The 25,615-nt window shown below is 45.9% G+C and overlaps 1 protein-coding gene and 1 long non-coding RNA gene across 6 annotated transcripts in view; one reads left to right on the plus strand and one right to left on the minus strand.

Moving 5' to 3' along the window:
* LOC140396933 (electrogenic sodium bicarbonate cotransporter 4-like) overlaps positions 1–19,230 on the plus strand; it is a 150,012-nt gene extending 130,782 nt beyond the window's left edge. For all 5 annotated transcript variants that reach the window (XM_072485871.1, XM_072485875.1, XM_072485874.1 and 2 more), the window contains 4 exons: positions 1,393–1,566; positions 4,258–4,419; positions 16,174–16,244; positions 17,940–19,230. In XM_072485871.1, the coding sequence (XP_072341972.1) occupies positions 1,393–1,566; positions 4,258–4,419; positions 16,174–16,244; positions 17,940–18,105 (573 nt within the window). In that variant the 3' untranslated portion in view covers positions 18,106–19,230. The remainder of the gene's footprint in view (positions 1–1,392; positions 1,567–4,257; positions 4,420–16,173; positions 16,245–17,939) is intronic.
* Positions 1,446–11,704, minus strand: LOC140396934 (uncharacterized). Its single transcript, XR_011936650.1, has 3 exons — positions 10,411–11,704; positions 4,221–4,339; positions 1,446–1,558 (listed from the first exon to the last, which is right to left on the minus strand). It is a non-coding gene; the product is annotated as an uncharacterized lncRNA (long non-coding RNA).
* Positions 19,231–25,615: the final 6,385 nt, after the last annotated feature.

The following is a 25,615-nucleotide window of genomic DNA, read 5'->3' on the forward strand; positions in this document are numbered from 1 at the left end:
CCACCCCTTTCAGCCCCCCCTTCCTTTCAGAGCCCCCACCCTTCACCCTACCCAACCTTTATGAGACCCCTTCATATCCACCCTCTTACCCCCCCTTGACTCCCTCTTTCATGGGCATAGCTCTCCCTCAGCCTGGCAGTCCACCATGGTCATGCCAGGTTGGCACAGCCAGGGTGCTTAGATGGCATTCACAGAGGGCCCGGTTAGCAGTGCTAGGATGCCCAGGTGGCAGAGCCAAGGTGCTCAGGTGCCAGGAGAGAATCAGTGCCACCCTGCCCTGTCCCCGACCACCCAGGGGTCGCAAATGGCCTCTGCATGTCTGGACCAGTACTAAATGGCGCCCTGCTGAGGTATCCCAGGCACAGCTGTTAAGTCCCGGGTGCCGAGGAAATCTGGCGTCCATTTATTTAAATGAGCAATTCTGCTCATTTCAATAAGCTAATCTGGATCTGGCCCAGCCGCGATGTCTCACGAGCTTCTGTTGGATCTCACAAGATGTTTCAAGCCTTGCAAATCTCTCGCGAGATTCAACAGCCTCGTCCCGACACCAAGTCGGGCCCAACCAGGCCACTGAATCACGCCCATTGTTCTATTACGGTCACAGGAAGTCTGCCCATGGCAGAGAATATATTTACAGACGACAGTCCTGTTGAGACAACCAACATGCCAGTCCCTGTCCGGACCGGCCTTTATACTCAGTTCTTCTGAGCCCCAGCTGGTCAGGTCTCCGCCCACTAGTTGGGAAGCTCATATTCCACAAGTTCCCGGGGAAGATCAATCAGGGTATCCCTGGGGGCACAGTGGGGGGTTTTCCAGCTATGTTTCTCATACACTGCCATTTCTCCATCTCAATTTCAATTTCTTCAAATCTCTCCTTCAGTAAGTCCTTTCCCCTCATTCACCGCCTGTCTCAAGGTTCAGTCTCCAACCCTCTGTCCCATATACAAAAAAACATACTGACAAAAGCACAGAGCAGTTAATAGATCATCCAAACTACAAACCAGAACCAGTCCAAATTAAGAGTTGCCGTTGGCTAAGTGATCAGATTGGGACAGACCTCACACAGACAATCATGTCATTAACCCCAGATAGATCCGAGTATTTATCCAGGGGGCTTGGTCATTTCCCTGGGATACAACTTGAGCTGCTGCTGACACACACTCAGTGTGAACCCACATTCTGGCTCCCCCCCGCCCCCCTTATTCCAGCTGAGAACTCTGAACATAATGTGCACAGAGGGAGGTCTGACATAATCTTGTAGTTGTGACACTAAATGTTAGGAAGAGTGTAGGATATTATTCAGGCAAAGTATTTCTTAAATGAACAAGTTGAAGTATGTTCACCTTTATTGTGATTTCAAACTTTGGTCCTCATGAATGTTTTCTCCTCCAGTTTTGGGATCGGTGCAAACTGTTCCTAATGCCCTCCAAGCACCAGCCAGATTATACCTATCTCCGCCATGTGCCATTGCGCCGGGTCCACTTATTCACCACGGTGCAAGTCATCTGTTTGGGTGTTCTCTGGGTGTTGAAGTCCACTGTAGCAGCGATCATTTTTCCTGTCATGGTAAGAGATCATCACTATTTTGAACGTTTTACTTGGATGGCACAGGCAAGCTTTGAGACCAACAGCAACTCGTGTTTATAAAGCACTGTTAATGAGATCTAAGCAGACAGCAATTGGTACAGAGCCAGAAGAGGTGACCAAAAACTCGGTGAATGAGGTAGGCTTTAAGGAGGGAGGTGAAGGTGGAGAATTCCTGCATTTGGGATCTGGATGGCTCAAGGTACAGCTATCAATGCGCAGAGAATAAGATTGGGTATAGGCAAGAGGCCAGAATTGGATGTTGTAGCAGGTCTGAGCAGAGTGCAGAGTGAGGGAGGAGCAGGGCCATGGAGGTTTTGAAACAGAATAGTGAGACGTTAAGTTCAAGGCGTTAATTAGAAATCAAAGCTATTTCAAAATTAGAACCAAATGTGGAGAAACCAACTTATTTCATTCAGATGCATAGACATCAACCAGGCTCTGAAAATAGCCAGAACAATGTCATCCAGCGATTGTAGAGTCTGGTCATAATGAAGTTGTGATGAACGGTTACTGCCTTATCATCATGTAAGGTGATGTCCCCTTTAAGACCAGGCTTGGAACCCTGGGGACTCCGCCTCTGGCTCCGCCCATCTGGGAGCCATACATAAAGGCCTGCCTCATGGTCTGTGTAGCAGTCAGCTCTCGTCCATATCTGTAGCACAGTTATTAGCCTAATAAAGCCTTCTTTACAGTTTAATCTCTAAGCATCATTATTGAGGGTACCTCAGAAGTAAAAACTCACATCTCTCGAAGGGACTTCAACCACAAATCTGATCCATATTCCTAATATGCAGCATCCATATTGGTGCTCTTTCCAAGAGCTGGTGCAGACTCGATGGGCTGAATGGCCTCCTTCTGCACTGTAAATTCTATGATAATCTATGATATTCATTTGTTTCCAAATTGTAGATTTTGAGGCCACGAGGCATTTTTTAAAATCCGAGTAATGTCATACTGGGGCTTGGAGTTTATCAGTGACCTCTGAGCATACATAATGGGGCGGGATTCTCCACTCCCGTACTGAAGTGCCCACGCCATCGTGAACGCCGTCGACGTTCACGACGGCGCGAAATGGCCCCGATCCCGACCGATTCAGGCCCCGACAATGGGCTAGGATCGGGGCCGCGTCATCTACACACGCCAGGCCTTGTCGCCGCGTAAAGCATCTTAGCCAACGCGCATGCGTGGTTGCCGTCCTCTCTGAGTCCACTCCGCAAGAAGATGGCGGACAGATCTTGCAGGGCCGCGGAAGGAAGGAAGTCCTCCTTCAGAGAGGACGGCCCAATGATCGGTGGGCACCGGTCGCGGACCATGCCACATTTGAGGTACCCCCCGGTGCGGGATCCCCCCCACCCCCACCCCCGCAGGCCGCCCCCCCCAGCGTTCCCGCCCTGTTCCCGACGGCAGCGACGAGGTTTGGACGGCGCCAGGGGGAACCCGCCGCTTTGGCCTGGCCGCTCGGCCCATCCGGGGCCTGAGAATAGCGGGGGTGCCGGAGAATCGTCATTTTGGGTGTCTCCGGCGACTCTCCGGCCTGCGGAACTCGACGGGGCCGTTCCCGCCGCTTGGGAGAATCGCGGGACGGCGTCGAACCGACGTCCTGGGAAATTTTGTCGGCCCAGGCGATTCTCCCAACCGGCGCGGGAGTGGAGAATCTTGCCCAATGTATCCTGATAGCAATATTTTAAAAAGAAATGAGAGGAGTTTCATTGACCATTTGGGTCCCATGTTCTGTGCTTGAATGAGCTGCCACAGATTTGATAGGTCAAATGGCCACTTTTTGTATTATGTGATTCTACAAAGGAGTGGTTCAAATCCCTATCACTTCAACATGCTCTCAGATGAGTAACATTATTCACCTTCCAGCAGATTCTTGTTGTCGACATTGCTGCATAACAGTGATATATTTAAAGAGTGATTGATTGGCTGTGAGGGAGAATTGGGATACCCCGTGGGCATGATGAGGTGTCAGGTAAACCCACATAGTGACATTCTAATTACACCCTGTCAGACAAATAATCTCACTCTTCCTCTCAATCATGAATAGGTGTGAACTCGCTTCGAGTGAACATTTCCCTTTGCAGTTGAGTTGGAGAGGAAGATTTTGGTTTGACTCTGCAATTTGATCTGCAAGTTGCTTCTTTCCATTTATCATGGACCTCCTTGCGAGGGATGTCTGTACTAATCTCCAGGGCTGAAGGGGGACTGCAGGCCATGTGTGATTACTGTTGTGAAAGGTTACTCAGTGGCAAGGGTCAGGACCTCACTGCAGCCAGGATTACACGCTGACTGGTGGCACTGCATATTACATAAACCCGTGTTGCATGACTAATTGGCCAGAGCCAGGAATATACCTTCAATTTACCAGCTGCGGCTTCAGAAACTGCGGAAACCCACAGCTACAGGCTCAATCCACCAGTGTGGTGTCAATCCTAACGTGGGCCACCATGGGCCTTTTTATGTCACATCCCAACATTGCATTTCTGCAAGCTTTTCGACTTTGCTTTTAGGAGTCAGCGCCAAAGTGGGGGAAATTACTGACTTTCTGAAGAGTAAAAGTTGATTCTGTGATTGTGAGGGATTTGCGTTTGTGTCTCAATTGTAACTTCAGCAGTTTTTTCAGAAATATTTACCTGCAAAGTCTTCTGCTTGTTTCCATCACCATGCTAGATCCTCGCTCTCATTGTCGTGCGGAAGTTACTGGACTGGGTTTTCTCCCAGCATGACCTTGCTTGGTTAGATGATATCTTACCTGAAAAGGACAAGAAAGAAGTAGACAAGAAGGAAAAAAAATCAAAGACCAAAGACCAAGACAGGGACAGCATTGATGAGGTGAGCAAAGCAATTCCAATGAAACACACACCATTTCTTCATTTGATTTGTGCTCTATTCTTATTATAGTTTTCAGCCCTTCCGATGATTCACAATCAGAGGACCTTTGTCAGCAAATTAAACAGTTACGTGATCATTTGTCCGTCAGAGTTAGGAACAGCATCAGAAACTTTCAGGGCTTTTCCCAAAACGTTTGCCAATGCAGCTCTCACTGTCAGCTAGGACAGATGTAATACCCTGTGCTGTGGCAAGACACAATTGCTTCAACAAGCACATGGATACAGGATCCCAGAACCATTACAGTGCAGAAGGAGTCCATTCAACCCACCAGGTCTGCACTGGCTCTCTGAGAGAGCATTCTACCCAATCCAACTCCCTTGCCTCATCCCCGTAACCTTGCACATTCCTTCTTTCCTGATCGCAATCCAATCTCTTTTGAATACCTCAATTTAATCTACCTCTCAGGTAGTATGTGCCAGACTCCAACCACCCTCTGGGTGAAAACAAATCACTCCTTTTACCAATTATTTTGAATCTTTGCCCTCTAATTCGTGATGTACTCTTGAGAGACCATAAGACACAGGAGCAGAATTAGGCCATTCAGCCCATCGAGTCTGTTCCGCCATTCAATCATGGCTGATATGTTTCTCATACCCATTCTCCTGCCTTCTCCCCATGACCTCTGATCCCCTTATTGATCAAGAACCTATCTATCTATCTCTGTCTTAAACACACTCAGTGATTTGGCCTCCACAGCCTTCTGCGGCAAAGAGTTCCACAGATTCACCACCCTCTGGCTGAAGAAATTCCTCCTCATCTCTAGTTCTAAAGGATCGTCCCTTCAGTCTGAGGCTGTGACCTCAGGTTCCAGCTTTTTCTGGAACAGGGAACAGTTTCACATTATTCACCCTGTCCACACCCTCCAGATCATGAATACCTCTGTCAAGTGGTATGGGAAGCACGGTAGCACAGTGGTTAGCACAATTGCGTCACAGCTCCAGGGTCCCAGGTTCGATTCCCGGCTTGGGTCACTGTCTGTGCGGAGTCTGCACATTCTCCCCATGTGTGCGTGGGTTTCCTCCGGGTGCTCCGGTTTCCTCCATAGTCCAAAGATGTGTGGGGTAGGTGGATTGACTATGCTAAATTGCCCTTAGTGTCCAAAATTGTGTTGCGCGGGGTTACTAGGTTATGGGGATAGGGCGGAGGTGTGGGCTTGGGTCGGGTGCTCTTTCCAAGAGCCGGTGCAAACTCGATGGGCCGAATGGCCTCCTTCTGCACTGTAAATTCTATGATTCTATGAAGTCTCCTCTCAGCCTTCTTTTCTTCAAGTAAAAAAACCCAATCTCTCCAATCTGACCCCGCAGTTACACTTGTTCATCCTTGGAATCTGCTCTGTACGCTCTGCAATGTCTTCAGATCCTTCCTCAAGTATGGTGCCCAGAACTACAGTTAACTAGTGTCATATATATGTCTCCACATCATATATATGTTCAACATGATATTTTTACTATTGTATTCAATGCCCAAGAAATGTATACTTTATGATCTGCTCTTTCAAATTGCCCTGCCAACTTCCATCACTTATGTACAGAAACATCTGTTCCTGTGACCTCTTTAGAGTTTCTCCCTGTTTTTATACTGTCTCTCCATATTCTTCCTGCCAAAATGAATCACCTCACACTTCACTGCATTGAACTTCATCTGCCACCTGTCTGCCCAATCCACCAACATGTGTGTGTCCTTTTTCAGTTCAAGACCATCCTCATCACAGTTGATAATGCTACCAATCTTCGTACCATCTCCAAGTTTTTAATCATGCCCTGAACATTTTAGATCATTAATTATTTATCAGAAAGAGCTAAGATCCCAATGCTGGCGCTGGGGAACTCCACTACAAACCTTCCTCTAATCTAAAAAAACAACCATGTATCATGACTGTCTGCTACCTGTTAGCTACCTTCCCTTTCATTCCACCAGCTAGAATTCTGCTCACAAGTATCTTTCAGCATACTGATGAAGCATTGGTGCCAATCTGGGTACGTTGGCGACAGTCTTTCCCTTGGTAATTAGTGTCCTGTCACACACACATTCTAGTCATCCTCAGCCCATTGATGACTGGAAGTAATCTTAAACAATCTACCTGTACGCTGAAGGATGACAAGGGAAGAGACACAGGAGGGGCAGCACGGCAGCGCAGTGGGTAGCACTGCTGCCTCATGGCACTGAGGTCCCAGGTTCGATCCCGGCTCTGGGTCACTGTCCGTGTGGAGTTTGCACATTCTCCCCGTGTTTGCGTGGGTTTCGTCCCCACGACCCAAAGATGTGCAGGGTAGGTGGATTGGCCACGCTAAATTGCCCCCTTCATTGGAAAAAATGAATTGGACACTCTAAATTTATTTTAAAATAGGAAGAGGCACAGGCAGAGGATCCTAGATTAGGACATTTATATCATTCCCAACCCCTGCACCCACAGAGCCTCAGCCAACAAACCCCTGGTGTACAATGCCAGCACCGCACAATACCCCATGTATACACAAGGGATGATTGTGTGTTGTAACATTCACAAGGAGCAATGTAGAATGGAATCATCCCTGTACTGTCAACACACACTACACATTGGTTAAACCATATAAAGGCAGGCAAGTTATTTACAAGACTAATAGATTAATGTTGTTGATATATAAATAGAACTGATGGAAAATATCTAATGAGTTAAAGATACTTTTGTCTCTTTACAATATTCGAGCCATGGCTTTGTTAAAATTAGAGCAAAGTTTCAGAAATGCTTGGTGAATGGAAGAGGCTGCACTGGTGGAGTCAGGGGGAAAAGAATGAAGCAGATAGTGGGGAACTTGACTATATTTAGCCCAAGCTGTAGAATTGACTTAGTATTGCATTGGAAATAGGGAACGAACCATTCTGAACATTGAGGCTTCCTCGATTCACTGGCGCCATGCCTTGTCCAAAGGTGTCTGTGTACGAGGCTGGTCAGCCGACTTGATTACAGCCAGGTTCAATGCTCTTCTTATCCAATGCCCACACCTTCCGTCAGAAGGCTAAGGACGGCACGGTGGCGCATTGCTGCCTCAGAGCGCTGAGGACCCGGGTTCGATTCTGGTCCTCAGGTGACTGTCCGTGTGGCATTTGCACATTCTTACCGCCACAACCCAAAACGTTATTCAGGGTAGGTGGATTGGTCACTCTAAATTGCCCCTTAATTGGGAGAAAAATAATTGGGTTCTCTAAATTTAAAAAAAAAAGAATTGGCTGGCTGGTGATTTGTAACTGCAAACAACACACGCCCAAGAGAAATTAAACCCAATTAGTGCTGTCATTATTTCATCACAGTTTGGAATCAAATTCGGGGCCTGGATCTGCTTTTTCATAATATATTCACAATGCTTTTATTTAGGGAACTGAACAATGCCATTTTGATGTCCTCACGGCAGTAGACATTGGACTATCTTTCTGACACTACCTATTATAAGCTCAGGCTTGCATGCCACAACTACAGATTACACTCCTGTCAATTGAAGAGTTAAAATCTGGAGCCAGTGTTACCAATGACTGGTCAACACTGAATGTTGGTTAAATAACCAGGTCACCTGCAGAAAGTGCTTTGGGCAGATAATATTGTCACAAGTCGGCATCAATAAAGTGACTGTGAAAAGCCCCTAGTCGCCACATTCCTGCGCCTGTTCGGGGAGGCTGGTACGGGAGTTGAACCCGCGCTGCTGGCATTGTTCTGCATTACAAGCCAGCTATTTAGCCCGCTGTGCTAAACCAGCCCCTGAATGCCAAGATGAATGCCAAGACAAGAGTCAGTGGGGGTCTTGACAAAGTTGGATGAAGTAACCCTTGAATTAGCCATGAGTCCCACAGACTCCAAACTCTGCTGAAGAGATCAAGTCAAATCCTGTGGGCCACAGCTGCATCATTGCCATTGTGATGCCCGTGACCTCTTTATAACACAGAGTCTGAACCACAGGTTCAAGGCAGCAATCCAGTTGAGATTTCTTTACAGGATGTGGGGCATCACTGGCTCGGAGAGTATTTATTGCCCATCCCTCATTGCCGTTTGAGAAGGTGGTGGTGAGCTAGCTGCCTTCTTGAGCCGCTGCAGTCCCTGTGGCGTAGGTACACCCATAGTGCTGTTAGGGAGGGGGTCCCAGGATTCTGGCCCAGTGACAGTGAAGGAACGGCCGATATATTTCCAAGTCAGGAGAGTGTGACCTGGAGGAGGGCTTCCAGGAGGTGGGTGTTCCCAGGTATCTGCTGCTCTTGCCTTTACAAATGGTAGTGGTTGTGGATTTGGAAGGTGTTGCCTGGGGAGCCTTGGTGAGTTCCACAGTGGCAGCAGTGTGCACCACCTACAAGATGCATTGCAGGAACATCTTTTAAACCATGATCTCTACTATCTAGATTGACTCACCTGATGAAGGAGCTGTGCTCCGAAAGCTAGTGATTCCAAATAAACCTGTTGGACTTTAACGTGGTGTTGTAAGACTTCTTACTGTGCCCAACACTGCCCAAGGCCGGCATCTCCACATCATAGAAGGACAAGGGCAGCAGATACCTGGGCATCGCCATCTGTAAGTTTGTCAGTCCATGTCAGTCACCACCCTGACTTGGAAGTAAATCGCCATTCCTTCAGTGCCGCTGGGTCAAAATCCTGGAACGTTCCCCCTAACAGCACTGTGGGTGTACCTATAGCACATGGACTGCAGCGGCTCAAGAAGGCAGCTCACCTTCTCAAGGGGCATTTAAGGATGGGCAATAAATGCTGGCCTGCAAAGTGTTAGTCACATCCTGTAAAACAAATCTCAAGTGGGTTGCTGCCTTGAACCTGTTGATGGAGAAAACTCTCCATCGAAGATTCAATCCAGCATTACTTGTGGTACACTGCACTCTGCTGGTCGTAGAACAGCACTACATCAAAAGCAAAGGACTTGCAAGCTGGCAGCTCATTCATAAAATGGCTTGGCCCATCATTTAAAATTGAAGCATCAGAAAGAAGCTATTGAAGCATTTCCCCTCCCCAGGGCAACAACAGTTTGCATTTATATAGCACCTTTAACATAGCAAATCATCCCAAACTGCTTCACAGGAACATAGCCAGAAGAACGTTGGCACTGAGCTACAGAAGGCAACATGAGGATAGGCGACTAAAAGATAAGTCAAAGAGATAGATCTTAAGCACCATCTTAAAGATGGAGCGGGAAGTGAGGTGGAGTGTTTTAGAAATGTTGAGACAGATCCATGCACAGTGTCAGCTCTGCAGAGACTTGCCTAAGTCACCATTTAAAAAAAATTTAGAGTATCCAATTCATTTTTCCAATTAAGGGGCAATTTAGCGTGGCCAATCCACCTACCCTGCGCATCTTTGGGTTGTGGGGGCGAAACCCACGCAAACACGGGGAGAATGTGCAAACTCCACACGGACAGTGACCCGGAGCCGGGATCGAACCTGGGACCTCGGTGCCGTGAGGCAACAGGGCTAATCCACTGCGCCACCGTGCTGCCAAAGTCACCATTTTGATCATTCCACCCCGGTGTTGGGTATGAACAAGTTATTTTCTCATCATAGCTCAGACTTACCTTGTCCTCACATGATATGCACACGTAAGAATTCTTTAGCACAGCCCCCAGCTGAATCTCAGGCAGTCTACTCCCCTCCAATCGCCCAGGACAGAGTACATGTACTCCTTCCACCAAAAAGCCTGGGATTTTCCTGATGCACGGTAGCATTGTGGATAGCACAATTGCTTCACAGCTCCAGGGTCCCAGGTTCAATTCCGGCTTGGGTCACTGTCTGTGCGGAGTCTGCACATCCTCCCCGTGTCTGCATGGGTTTCCTCCGGGTGCTCCGGTTTCCTCCCACAGTCCAAAGATGTGCAGGTTAGGTGGATTGGCCAAGCTAAATTGCCCTTAGTGTCCAAAATTGCCCTTAGTGTTGGGTGGGGTTACTGGGGATAGGGTGGAGGTGTTGACCTTGTGTAGGGTGCTCTTTCCTAGAGCCGGTGCAGACTCGATGGGCCGAATGGCCTCCTTCTGCACTGTAAATTCCATGTTCAGGAAAGCTGGATTTCACTGAAATTTCAAATCTATTCGCACGATACCTGGAAAAGAACAGAAGCTGTCAAAGTGATGTCACTCAGAACCTTACACTTGTCAGAAGCAAAGTCACATAATTCACAAAATGTTCACCGTGAGTGAAGGGATTCCAGTTGGTGGCCTGAAGCCCACCTCTGGATCATCTCACAGCACGGTCTGAAATTACAAATTGGTCCCAGTCAATTTGAGGAAAAACGAGTAGGCCCAAATGGATAGTTCTTTGAAAGATCACGTACAGACTCAGGGGGCCAAATGGCCTTTGCTGTCTCGTGCTGTTCTAAGATTCTGTGAAATTGGGCAGTTTTCATTGAAACATCAAGAAAAGAAGGGAAAGTCTTTAATCTAGTTAGCACTGTTCACGCCTTCAGCACTTTGCAAAGTGCTTCAAGTGTTAGCATTTTGTTAAGCAGGAACAAGGTGGCCAATTTGAGGGCAGCATTTGCTGGTGGCGCAGCGGTTAGCACTGCTGCCTCATGGCGGCGAGGACCTGGGTTCGATCCTGGCCCCAGGTCATTCTTCGTTTGGAGTTTGCTCATTCTCCCCGTGTCTGTGTGGGTTTCACCCCCACAACCCAAAGATGTGCAGGGGAGGTGGATTGGCCACGCTAAATTCCCCCTTAATTGGGGCAAAATAATAGCATACTCTAAATTTTTTTTAAATGGAAATCAGAGCTCAGCGCCATTTGGTACATAAGCTAAAGTAAAAAGAGAAATAAGTCGATAAAATCAGAGGGCATATTGGATGGGAACTTGTACCCTGAGATATAAGCAGAAAAAAAAGCCAGATTCCGTGTGAAGTGGGAAACCAAATAGCAACACAAAAACCTAAAGCAGAAGGTTGATGAGGTTAAGGTTTGATCTTGCCTGCAGAAACATTCTGTATATCTCATACCATCAGGCATCAATCTGAAGATTAACAGGTACAAAGACTGCCTTTTACCATCTGATCGCACAGTAGCGTGGAGAACAAACTGTCTGATTGTTTGGGCTTTGTGCTCCTTAGAATACTCAACAATTCACTTTGTTTCCAGATTCAGAATAACAATGCTGCATCTATTAAAGTCCTAAACCTTCTGCCTGAAATTCCAGGTTTCCTTCCAGCTCAAGACGCGCAATCCCTCAGTACCAGTAAAGAGTCCTATGGAACAAATTGAACCACAGAAAAATGGCTCTCAGGGCCCGGCTAGTGAGTAAAGTTCTCAACAACAGTTGTTTGTTACTCAGTATCTTAACTGCATACTCAACTAATCAACTAGTCTCTTCCATGCTTGTAAAGCCAATAACCGCTTATTGTTAAACGATTTAACGATTCAATCATTCGCCGCTCCCACTTTAACTATTGAATCTTGCAGTGCACTCACTTTGTTAGTGGTATACTTAGCTGATTTATTTCTTTAGCTTGTTCATTTCCCCCCGAGTTCCCTTTTGGTTCACTGTGTCCCCCACGGACTGTTTGCCAAAGCGATCGGTTTTCCCTCGTGTAGCCAAGTACCACCATGGCTGGATATTGCTTTGACAAGTTGAGCAGGCAGCATGGGAAATCTCTTCTTTTATCACGGACAGTTTATGCCACTCAATTTTCAAAGGCATTAGCTGCAAAGAATAGTTAACTGAATGAGAACTTGATGGCCTCATGCATAGTACACTTCTTAAATACATCAGGCCACCTCAACTGCTTCATTTTGAGGGAAGAATTCAATTTGAGTTCACCATTCAGACCAAACCTCAAAGAATCATCAGGCCACCTCAGACAATACTGAACAAGCTTTTGTCAGCTCGATCACAACATGAAGGTTTCACGGTCTTTCATAAATGCAATAATGAGCTGCTTGAGAATAGTTTTTTGTAAATATAAATTTAGAATACCCAATTCATTTTTCTTTTCCAATTAAGGGGCCTATCCCTACCTGGGTCTACCCTGCACATCTTTGGGTTGTGGGGGTGAGACACAAGGAGAATGTGCAAACTCCACGCTAACAGTGACCCAAGGGCGGGATCGAACCCCGGTCCCTGGCATTGTGATGCAGCAGTGCTAACAACTGTGCCACCGTGCCTCCCCCTGCTGGTTGAGCATAGTAAGGTTTCTTTAAAAGTTCTGCAGCAACCTGCAGCATGCAGAGCTTTCCACGTTTTTGGTGAATTATAAAATAGTGCAGAAGTAAAGCAGGTAGGAAACTTAGTTTGCTGGAGGAACCAAGTCAGACTTGGGCCTTGACCATAATCGTGCAATACTCCCCCTGCACAGCTTTCGTCAACCAATTACCAGAACCAACTCTTAAAATCCGGTACAAACATCAAGCCTTGGCTGCTTTTGTCAAATTGTGCACAGTTCTGGATTTCAGACTCTTTAGTGTTATTCCAATGTTCAAAAAGGAGAACCTGATTGTCGCATCTGTGCTTTCTAATGCTAAGATAAATGGACTCTGCCATTCGCTTTGTGCTAATTTTCCCACAACAACACTTCACATTTACATAATGTGCTAAAACAACCAAAGGTGCTTCACGGGACAGTTATCAAACAAAACTGGATGCTGAGCAACATAAGGGAAGATGGCCAAAAGCTGAACCAAGGAGAGGGGTCTTATGTAGTGTCATAAAGAAGGAAAGAAAGGGAGATCGGCGGACAGGTTGAGGAAGAGAATTTCAGAGCTCAGCTTCTTTTTTTAAAATTTTAAAAATTACTTTAATCAGACAGCACTTTACATGCATCACTGCAAAATATCCAAAACTGGTGAGATTCACAGAGATATCTGGTAGTCAGAGCTATACGGGAGTCTCAGAAACAGGTCAACAGCCTGGGAGGGGGACACCTACAATTTACACAAGGCTTCACTTGAACCAGGTCAATTTTAAAGTGACAGGAATCACCTCTGTCCAATTCATGGAGCTCACCTCTGTTGTACAGGACTAAGCAGCCAAGGGGCAACTCGATTATTTAAAAAAAAAAAATTTTTCGAGTACTCAATTCATTTTTCCAATTAAGGGGCAATTTATCGTGGCCAATCCACCTACCCTGCACATCTTTGGGTTGTGGGGACAAAACCCACGCAGACACAGGGAGAATGTGCAAACTCCACACGGACAGTGACCCAGGGCTGGGATGGAACCCGGGACCTCAGTGCCGTGAGGCCGCAGTGCTAACCCCCTGCGCCACCGTGCTACCCTGGGCAATTCTATTATAAACCATTGTCATGTGAGAGTACCTTTAAAAAATGGATGTTTAAGCAATGTACCTTTAACAGATGAAGCTGATCATATTACTGAAGTGATGATGTGGAGATGCCAGCGTTGGACTGGGGTGAGCACAGTAAGAAGTCTTACAACACCAGGCCAAAGTTGGACTTTAACCTGGTGTTGTAAGACCTCCCACCGTACTGAAGTGATGTCACGGGGTGGGGGGGGGGGGGGGGGGGCGGCTGGAAGCTGAGCTCAGAGCTCAGCCTCTTGATAACTGAAGGCAATAAAGAAATAAGTGCTCAAGAGGCCAGAATTGGAGGAACACAGGAGATCTCAGGATTAGGGAGGAGCAAGACCATGAAGAGGTTTGGAAAAGAGAACGAGCATTTTCAAAATGAGGCGTTACTCACCCAGAAGCCATTGGAGGTCAGCGAGCACAGGCAGGTTAGGAGACAGGCAGCAGAAATTTGAATGAGCTCTCAATTCTATGAATTCTCATTCAGCTGCCTTTAGATCCATTCACCTCAAACCTCTCTTTAATTGATGTTTCTGCAGTCATTTCCCTCTGTCCTTCAACTCCAGTGTCATTGTCAAGATTTTTCAACTCTCCCGAGATGCTAATTCATCTTTCTCGTCCAACCTAATCATTATTTGCTCATTTATCTCATCTTCTGTTCCATTGTTTCCAACTTGTACTCTGCTGTAGGTTTCTCAGTTTGACGGATAACATAGTGTGGATCAGATTAGTGGTGTGTTTCATTGGGCGTTGCTATCACTGAGAGTGACAGAGCATTTTCTTTTTGGAGTCACACAGAAAAACTGCTCAAAATGCAGTCAGTATCTTTTTTAAATAATATATTTTTATTAACTTTTTCACTTTATAATATATCACAGGAAAAAATAAACACATTTCCATCCATTAAAATCCAAAACATAATAAAACCCCTCACAAACCAGAGATGCACCCCTCTTAACAACTAAGGGTGACCAGCTCCTTGAAATACACAATAAACAGTTGCCATCGTCGATAGAACCCCTCAATCGCTCCCCTCACGGTGTACTTGACTTTCTCAATACGAAGTCTTACAACACCAGGTTAAAGTCCAACAGGTTTGTTTCGATGTCACTAGCTTTCGGAGCGCTGCTCCTTCCTCAGGTGAATGCAGAGGTCTGTTCCAGAAACACATATATAGACAAATTCAAAGATGCCAAACAATGCTAGGAATGCGAGCATTAGCAGGTGATTAAATCTTTACAGATCCAGAGATGGGGTAACCCCAGGTTAAAGAGGTGTGAATTGTATCAAGCCAGGACAGTTGGTAGGATTTTGCAGGCCAGATGGTGGGGGATGAATGTAATGCGACATGAATCCCAGGTCCCGGTTGAGGCCGCACTCATGTGTGCGGAACTTGGCTATAAGTTTCTGCTCGGCGATTCTGCGTTGTCGCGGGTCCTGAAGGCCGCCAAGCAGAAACTTATAGCCAAGTTCCGCACACATGAGTGTGGCCTCAACCGGGACCTGGGATTCATGTCGCATTATATTCATCCCCCACCATCTGGCCTGCGAAATCCTACCAACTGTCCTGGCTTGATACAATTCACACCTCTTTAACCTGGGGTTACCCCATCTCTGGATCTGTAAAGATTTAATCACCTGCTAATGCTCGCATTCCTCGCATTGTTTGGCATCTTTGAATTTGTCTATATATGTGTTTCTGGAACAGACCTCTTCATTCACCTGAGGAAGGAGCAGCGCTCCGAAAGCTAGTGACATCGAAACAAACCTGTTGGACTTTAACCTGGTGTTGTAAGACTTCGTACTGTGCTCACCCCAGTCCAACGCCGGCATCTCCACATCATGACTGTCTCAAGGTAGAGGAACTCTATGAGATCACCCAGCCACACTGAGACACTGGGTGGAGGTGGAGATCTCCATCCCAGCAGAACCCACTTCCGGGTAATCAGGGAGGCGAAGGGCAGGACATCGGCCCCCGCGCCCGTCTGCAGCTCCGGCGACTCTGACACCTCAAATATGGCCACTGAATGACACGGCTCCAGCCCACTCTTCAGAATCACATGCTCAGTGCTAAAAAAGGAGACCCACAGAACCACGAGCTTGGGACAGAACCAGAACATGTGCGCGTGATCAGCCGGACCTCCTGAACAGCGCTCGCACCTGTCCTCCCCCCCCCCCCCCCCCCCCCCCACCTGCAAAGAAATTACTCATTCTGGACTTGGTCAGGTGCGCACTAAAAATAACCTTAGGTCGCTCAAACCAAGCCTCGTGCACAAGATTGTGGAGCTCACACTGCCTAGGGCCTCACTCCACACCTCATCGTCCAATACGGGCCTCAACTCCCCCCCTCCGACCTAGCCCTAACCCCCTCCATTGACACCGAATCCTCCGCCAAAGTCTATTTAATATCTTTACTTCATCTGATCTGTGAATGTGATTGATCACCAGGGGAACGGTCCTCTAGCTGGAGCTATGCAAGCTGAAATGTCACACTGCAACTCTGATTCACTCGACCGCAGGTACTCACTGATCTTTCCGTTCTCTCTTTTAGCAAGATAAAAGATTGTCAAAATTCAAGATCTGCGTGCGTGGTTTTGTATCAACTAGAGTTCCGTTAAGATTGTATTACTCTCTGGGGCTGAAGTGCAGAACACAGAAACGTTAACTTGTCTTAATTGTCTGTATCAAAGTAAAAATGTTACCCTTTACCCAAGTGCCAGTGACTATATTTCAAAAATAGTTTATTGATCGATAGTACAATTATGGAGCTCTGGGTTTGTTCACAAATGGGATTGAAGATTTTTGCAATCAAGGGATATGGAGTCAAGATGCATAAATGGATTTGAGGATCGGCCACAGTTTAATTGAATGGTTCAGAACAGGTTCGAGGAGCTGAATGGCCTCCTCTACTCCTAAAAGCCAAGCCTACACAAAACCTTAATAAGACCATCAGACATCGGAGCAGAATTAGGCCACTCAGCCCATTGAGTCTGCTCCACCATTCAATCATGGCTGATATTTTTCTCATCCCCCTTCTCCTGCCTTCTCCCCATAACCCCTTGATCCCCTTATTAATCAAGAACCTCTCTATCTCTGACTTAAAGACACTCAGTGATTTGGCCTCCACAGCCTTCTGCGGCAAAGAGTACCACAGATTCACCACCCTCTGGCTGAAGAAATTCCTCCTCATCTGTTTTAAAGGATCGTCTCTTTAGTCTGAGATGGTGTCCTCTGGTTCTAGTTTTTCCAACAAGTGGAAACATCCTCTCCACGTCCACTCTAACCAGGCCTCACAGTATCCTGTAAGTTCCAAGAAGATCCCCCCTCATCCTTCTAAACTCCAATGAGTACAGACCCAGAGTCCTTCAGGCTTCAGTGTGAGGACTGGATACAGTTTTAGGCTGTACACTGTAGGAGAGATGCGAGGCTTTAGCGAGATTACAAAGAAATCTTCACGAGAGGGCGGCTCGGTGGTGCAGTGGTTAGCATTGCTGCCTCACGGTGCCGAAGTCCCAGGTTCAATCCCGGCTCTGGGTCACTGTCCGTGTGGAATTTTCACATTCTCCCTGTGTCTGTGTGGGTCTCACCCGCACAACCCAAAGATGTACAAGCCAAGTGGATTGGCCACGCTAAATTATCCCTGAATTGGAAAAAAATAATTGGATACTATAAATTAAAAAAAAAGGAAATCTTCACGAGGAGAGTGACTGCTATGAGGAAATGCATATAAGAATGAAGACTTGAAAAATTTGGAGTTCTTTCTTGTTAGGAGTAACACCGATTACTGCACAGTATTTCGGAAGCTTCTATAGTGATGGAAGAAGGTAGATAGAAGTAGCAAAATGTTGGAAACATTCAGGCAACGTCTGTGGGGAAAGAGAGTTATCAGTTCAGATCGATGACCTATCATTAGAACTGGAAGATAAGAGCAATTAAACAGACTTTAAACAAATATGTGTAAACAGTGAGTGACAGCAAGCTAACCATTTGTATTTGCGTTACAGCACTTTAAATGTAGAAGAACATCCCAAAGTTCTTCAGTGACTGAAACAAATTCACAGCCCAGGGTTTGATTGTGGGACTTTGCTTGTCCCAGACTGCCTACTGATCGGGCTGTTTGAGATGCTCTCAGTGGCACTTTTAGGGGGAGAAGAAACCGGTGTGTAAGTGAAGAGAATAATGCTTTCTTTTCCTCTTTCTAAATCTCTCCACAGTATAACTTTACACCTCAAGATTTCCTGTCCGTCTACCCCCGCTTTCAACTACTCCCAGAATGCCATATGCCCAGTCCCACAGGTCAAGATAGAAATGGAGTCAGATTATGACGACACAGACACTGAGAAGGCTTGGAGAGACACAGGCGGTGAGACTACTTTGTAGCCTGGTCTGCCGGGTCCTGCCAGAAGCACTTTGTTAGCACATGGACCTTGTGAACTGTTGATGGGCTGACAGATCAGGGCCACAACCTGCGCATGTTAACTCTCTGAAAACTGCATTTTGATGCAATACCAGACCTGAGTATCTACCGCAAATGAAGATTTATATGCATCTATGTTGTCTGGAAGTGTTGTATAAAATATGTTTTTAAATAATATTGACATTATTATTAAAGATTAGGAAACAGGTAGTGTCAGTCAGACAAGGCTGCAGTATATACCAACAAATTTCAGGAATTAGGAAATTGCTGAAGCAATTGTAATTTTTAAAGCCAGTTCTCTTTTGAGATTTAACTTTGATGTTGTGAAGAGATTGACCCAGCGTTCATGTAAATGCATTCTTTGCCACCTTCCTGCCTGTAAGCTTTTCTCCTTCAGATCAATCCTGTGAAGAGCAAATTTTGCTCCATTCACTTCAACAGAATTGCAATCTTACTGCTTTTACATATTCTTACATTGCGCAGGCGGAGGGAACTCAGATAGTGTAGGTCAACTAGCTCCTAACCATCTAGTCACTTTTCAAAAGTTCCTGGACTGTAGATTTTCCATTCGATATCGGTGCGGTTTATTCCTATTTAAGTGATACAAAAGTGGGAATACTTGATCAAACTTAATGATTTCTCATGGCAGATTAAGATGGTCTACAAAAGGTCAATCATGTATTTCTCTATTCCCTTTTTAATTTATTTTGTAATTGCTGTATTTGAAATTATCTGTAGAAATGACCATGCATGACAAATTAATGCTGTGACTTTTTTTCTGGCAGTCCATCTTCCTGCTAAGAGCACTGCAGACAGTGAGGAATCGAACAAAATAGACCAGAATGATGGTATATGTTCCTACTATTAGGCTTTCAGCTTTTATCTTTTCCTGAATTTGGGTTAAAGAAAACTATGTTGAAATTAACTATGAGCAAATTTGTGCTTTTTCAATGCAAAAGTGAACCAGGTTTGGAATCAGATAACCTCGTGTCACATCAGCAAAACAACTTTGGAAGGAAAATAAATAAAATACCTTCTGTAAATAATAAAACACACCACTGTCCTCCCAAGGGGTATGGCTAAAAGGAGTTGCCGTGCATCATTAGCTGCATCCTTGTCGCCTGTTTCTTATATTCTCCTAAGCTCTTTCCGCCAGAAGATTGAATGGTCCCAGTGTACCTACATTTATTCTTGGGGTTGAAATTAATTTACAGGTTGGGCACGTCTGGAAATGTGAGGCCCTACAAATTGGGCATGTCTGGAAATGTAAAGCCACTCTAGGTGCAGGTATCAAAGACACAACTCGACGCAAGGTTAACCTTCCCTCATGCTTCCTTTGCCAAAAGGCAACATTTGCTGAAATTGTGGCAGTGAATCCTTCAGGAGACTACAGCAGGTTATTACTCAACTTCCATTCAACTCCCAATGAATGAATAATCTGGTGGATGGCCTGTTTATGGATCCAAAGCTAGGGAAGTCCTTGAGAGGTCAGCAGCCAGTAAAAGTTGTAATCCAAGATCGAAGCCGAGGATCTAGCGGTGGGGAAACACATTACTAAGGTTCATAGTGGTCCATTTTTGCAGCTCCTTTAAGTAGATGAGATCATGGATTTAATCAATAACCCCTCCAACACACTTGCACACCGTTAATTTCCTGTTGTTAAGTTTAATATATCAAAGATGGGTGCAGGCTTGGTGGGCCGAAGGGCCTGTTCCTGTGCTGTAATGTTCTTGTTTATCGATTGACAGTTGTCAGCAGGTCACAATGTATAAATTAAGGCAACTGATGAATACTTACCACAACAAAACTAACCACGCCGATGGAAACTTTTGATGACTTCTATTTCCGTCACCAACGTCAGTACAAAACATCAAATGCAGATGATGTAAGGGGCACATTGACCCAATTGACATTATTCTCCAGTCCAATTGTGAGCTTGAGGGTTTCAGCCCATAACATGGCATGATCTTGTAACCTGGAACAACACTCGGGTATAGGAGCTGAGAGGGCAGCACAGTGGTTAGCACTGCTGCCTCAATGCCGAGGTCCCAGGTTCGATCCCGGCTCCGGGCCACTGTCCTGTAGTTTGCACATTCTCCCCGTGTTTGCATGGGTTTCACCCCCACAACCCACAATGTGCAGGGTTAATGTGGATTGACCACGCTAAATTGCCCCTAAATTGGAAAAAATGAATTGAGTAATCTAAATTTTTTTTTTTTTTTTTTTTTAAAGCGGAGGGATAACTGCTTTTTTGAGGTGCTTTACTTTGGAGGGAAATATTTGAAAATCATAAATTATTATTCAAAGAGTCTAGTCAACGCTTGGCCCTCAACCCAGCATCACATATAAAGGAAATATCTCATTATCAGTGCCACATCTGTCAGCTCGGACAACATTCAAAAATCAATCCTTTCCTTCAGAAACATCAGCGTGTTCAGTCATTAGATCAAGGTAAATGGTATTATTTATCAGCAACTAAATGTATCTCCGCTAGTCTGCTGCCTTGCTCTGTTGAATTAATTTTGCCGAGGCAATAACATTGGGAAAGTAAACCAGGCCAGGTTGCGAGCAGAACCACTGAGAACTTGCAAATGGCACGCATGTTCCCATTTTATTCATGGGTCAGAATGCACATGGCGGATCTATAAGACATAGGAGCGGAAGTAAGGCCATTCGGCCCATCGAGTCCACTCCACCATTCAATCATGGCTGATTTCAACTCCATTTACCCGCTCTCTCTCCATAGCCCTTAATTCCTCGAGAAATCAAGAATTTATCAACTTCTGTCTTAAAGACACTCAACGTCCCAGCCTCCACCGCCCTCTGTGGCAATGAATTCCACAGACCCACCACTCTCTGGCTGAAGAAATTTCTCCTCATCTCTGTTCTAAAGTGACTCCCTTTTATTCTAAGGCTGTGCCCCCGGGTCCTAGTCTCCCCTGCTAATGGAAACAACTTCCCTAAATCCACCCTATCTAAGCCATTCATTATCTTGTAAGTTTCTATTAGATCGCCCCTCAACCTCCTAAACTCCAATGAATATAATCCCAGGATCCTCAGGCGTTCATCGTATGTTAGGCCTACCATTCCTGGGTTCATCCGTGTGAATCTCCGCTGGACCCGCTCCAGTGCCAGTATGTCCTTCCTGAGGTGTGGGGCCCAAAATTGCTCACAGTATTCTAAATGGGGCCTAACTAATGCTTTATAAAGCTTCAGAAGTACATCCCTGCTTTTATATTCCAAGCCTCTTGAGATGAATGACAACATTGCATTTGCTTTCTTAATTACGCACTCAACCTGCAAGTTAACCTTTAGAGAATCCTGGACTAGGACTCCCAAGTCCCCTTGCACTTCAGCATTATGAATTTTGTCACCGTTTAGAAAATAGTCCACGCCTCTATTCTTTTTTCCAAAGTGCAAGACCTCGCACTTGCCCACGTTGAATTTCATCAGCCATTTCCTGGACCACTCTCCTAAACTGTCTAAATCTTTCTGCAGCCTCCCCACCTTCTCCATACTACCTGCCCCTCCACCTATCTTTGTATCATCAGCAAACTTAGCCAGAATGCCCTCAGTCCCGTCATCTAGATCGTTAATATATAAAGAGAACAGCTGTGGCCCCAACACTGAACCCTGCGGGACACCACTCGTCACCGGTTGCCATTCCGCAAAAGAACCTTTTATCCCAACTCTCTGCCTTCTGTCTGACAGCCAATCGTCAATCCATGTTAGTACCTTGCCTCGAATACCATGGGCCCTTATTTTACTCGGCAGTCTCCCGTGAGGCACCTTATCAAAGGCCTTTTGGAAGTCAAGATAGATAACATCCATTGGCTCTCCTTGGTCTAACCGATTTGTTATCTCTTCAAAGAACTCTTAACAGGTTTGTCAGGCACGACCTCCCCTTACTAAATCCATGCTGACTTGTCCTAATCCGACCCTCCACTTCCAAGAATTTAGAAATCTCATCCTTAACAATGGATTCTAGAATCTTGCCAACAACCGAGGTTAGGCTAATTGGCCTATAGTTTTCCATCTTTTTCCTTGTTCCCTTCTTGAACAGGGGGGGTTACAACAGCGATTTTCCAATCCTCTGGGACTTTCCCTGACTCCAGTGACTTTTGAAAGATCATAACTAACGCCTCCACTATTTCTTCAGCTATCTCCTTTAGAACTCTAGGATGTAGCCCATCTGGGCCCGGAGATTTATCAATTTTTAGACCTCTTAGTTTCTCTAGCACTTTCTCCTTTGTGATGGCTACCATATTCAACTCTGCCCCCTGACTCTCCGGAATTGTTGGGATATTACTCATGTCTTCTACTGTGAAGACTGACGCAAAGTACTTATTCAGTTCCTCAGCTATTTCCTTGTCTCCCATCACAAAATTACCAGCGTCATTTTGGAGCGGCCCAATGTCAACCTTTGCCTCCCGTTTGTTTTTAATGTATTTAAAGAAACTTTTGCTATCATTCCTAATGTTACTGGCTAGCCTACCTTCAAATTTGATCCTCTCTTTCCTTATCTCTCTCTTTGTTATCTTCTGTTTGTTTTTGTAGCCTTCCCAATCTTCTGACTTCCCACTACTCTTTGCCACATTATAGGATTTCTCTTTTGCTTTGATGCATTCCCTAACTTCCTTTGTCAGCCATGGCTGCCTAATCCCCCCTCTGATAACCTTTGTTTTCTTTGGGATGAACCTCTGTCCTGTGTCCTCAATTACTCCCAGAAACTCCTGCCATTGCTGTTCTACTGTCTTTCCCACTAGGCTCTGCTCCCAGTCGATTTTCGGCAGTTCCTCCCTCATGCCCCTGTAGTTACCTTTATTAAACTGTAACACCTTTACATCTGATTCCACCTTCTTTCTTTCAAATTGGAGATTGAATTCGACCATATTATGATCACTGCCTCCTAAGTGCTCCCTTACTTTAAGATCTTTAATCAAGTCTGGCTCATGACATAACACTAAGTCCAGAATGGTCTGTTCCCTCGTGGGCTCCATCACAAGCTGTTCCAAAAAGCCCTCCTGTAAACATTCAATGAATTCCCTTTCCTTGGGTCCACTGGCAGTATTATTTACCCAGTCCACCTGCATGTTAAAGTCCCCCATGATCACCGTGACCTTGCCTTTCTGACATGCACTTTCTATTTCGTGGTGCATTTTGTGCCCCCAGTCCTGACCACTGTTAGGAGGCCTGTACATAACTCCCATTATGGTTTTTTTGCCTTTGTGATTCCTCAACTCTACCCACACAGACTCCACATCATCTGACCCTGTGTCGTTTAGTACTGTTGATTTAATTTCATTCCTCATTAACAAGGCAACTCTGCCCACCTCTCTGTCTTTTCGATAGGTTGTGAATCCCTGGATGTTTAAATGCCAGTCCTGAACCCCCTGCAACCATGTATCTGTGATGCCTACCACATCATACCTGCCAGTCACAATCTGGGCCACAAGCTCATCTACCTTGTTCCGTACACTGCGCGCATTTAACTATAGCACCTTTAATTCTCTATTGACCGTCCCTTTTTGTTTTCTTAGTGTGGTGGACCTTGGTTTACTGAGCCTTTCCGTACACTGTCATATTTTGTGGGATGGGGACAATCGTAACCACTCTTGAGTTTTGTTTGTTCGTGTTTTTTTTGTATTCCTAAGCAGCTACGCTTCCCACTGATTACTTCACCTCTTGGTTCCCTGACTTTCCCTTCCCCCCCAATCTCTAGTTTAAAGTCCTATTGACCACCCTATTTACTCGTTTATGCCAGAACACTGGTCCCAGCTCGGTTCAGGTGGAGACCGTCCCAATGGTATAGGTCCCCCCTGTCCCAAAACTGATGCCAGTGTCCCATGAAAAGGAACCCCTCTTTCCCACACCACTCTTTCAGCCATGTGTAAACTTCCCTTATTCTTGCCTCCCTATGACAATTTGCACGTGGCTCGGGCAGTAATCCGGAGATTGTGACCCTCGAGGACCTGTTTTTTTAATTTGAATCCTAGCTCTTTATGCAGTCCTCTTTTCTAGACTTGCCTATGTTGTTGGTACCGACATGGACCACAACAACTGGATCCTCCCCCTCCCTCTCCAGTATCCTTTCAAGCCGGTCAGAGATGTCCCGCACCCTAGCACTGGGCAGGCAACATACCATGCGGGACTCTTTATCCTGCTCACAAAGGATACTATCTAACCCCCTGATAATAGAATCCCCTACAACTACAACTTGCCTATTTACTCTCTCCCTTTGAATGGCCTGCTGAACCATGGAGCCTTGGTCAGCTGACTCATCCTTCCTGCAGCCCTGTTCGTCATCCACACAGAGAGCAAGTGCCTCGTACCTGTTGGACAGGGTCAAGGGCTGAGGCTCCTGAGTTCCTGACTGCTGGTTCCCTTTACCTGCCTGAGTTGCAGTCACACCCTGCTGTCCCTGGCCACTGGCAGGATTTAAACTACTTACTCTGACAGGTGTGACTGCCTCCTGAAACACAGTGTCCAGGTAAGTCTCCCCCTCCCGGATGTGCCTCAGTGTTTGAAGCTCAGACTCCAGCTCATCAACTCTGAGCCGGAGTTCTTCGAGCAGCCAACACTTACTGCAGATGTGGTCGCTGCAGCTCATAATGGGATCTGCCAGCTCCCACATCAAGCAGCTCAAGCACATCACCTGACCAGCCATCACTAATTAATTAATCAGTTTAATTTAAGTTTATGGTGGGAGCAGCTTCAGCCAATCAGACACTGCCCAGCACTTTTAACTGAAAAACAGCACAATTAGATTAACCACTTACCTTTGATCCAAATCCACTCAGGAGATGGGTTAACCCTGAACTCCGTTAATTTGGAGGCTGCACATGTTATATTTTTCCTCGCTCTTTAGTTACTCCTGCTGATGGGGAATAAATATCATTAAAACTAGAGGTGAGACAAACTGTTGGAAATTCCTTGTACAGCTTAGTTGCAGTACATGGTAAAAACTGCAGATGGATTGAATCAACAATGGAGCAGATTATTGCAGCTTATTTCCCCGATGTACACATGCAAATTACTACAACTGACTCTTTTGACTGCGTGAAGAGATAAGGACCCACCTGCTCTTTGAGGTGATGTGCAAAAGCTATGACTTAGGAACGGTAGGGGAGTTCTCCCCAGTGCCCTAGTCAATATTTACCCTCAACGAGGGCAGCACGGTGGCGCAGTGGGTTGGTCCTGCAGCCTCACGGCGCCGAGGTCCCAGGTTCGATCCCGGCTCTGGGTCAGTGTCCGTGTGGAGTTTGCACATTCTCCCCATGTTTGCGTGGGTTACGCCCCCACAACCCAAAGATGTGCAGGGTAGGTGGATTGGCCACGCTAAATTGCCCCTTCATTGGCAAAAATGAATCGGGTACTCTAAAATTAAAAAAAAAAATTTACCCTCAACCAACATCATGGAAATAGATTTTTTAAAATAAATTTAGAGTACCTAATTCATATTTTCCAATTACG

The sequence above is a fragment of the Scyliorhinus torazame genome, chromosome 20, assembly GCF_047496885.1.
Source record: "Scyliorhinus torazame isolate Kashiwa2021f chromosome 20, sScyTor2.1, whole genome shotgun sequence".
Taxonomy (NCBI): domain Eukaryota; kingdom Metazoa; phylum Chordata; class Chondrichthyes; order Carcharhiniformes; family Scyliorhinidae; genus Scyliorhinus; species Scyliorhinus torazame.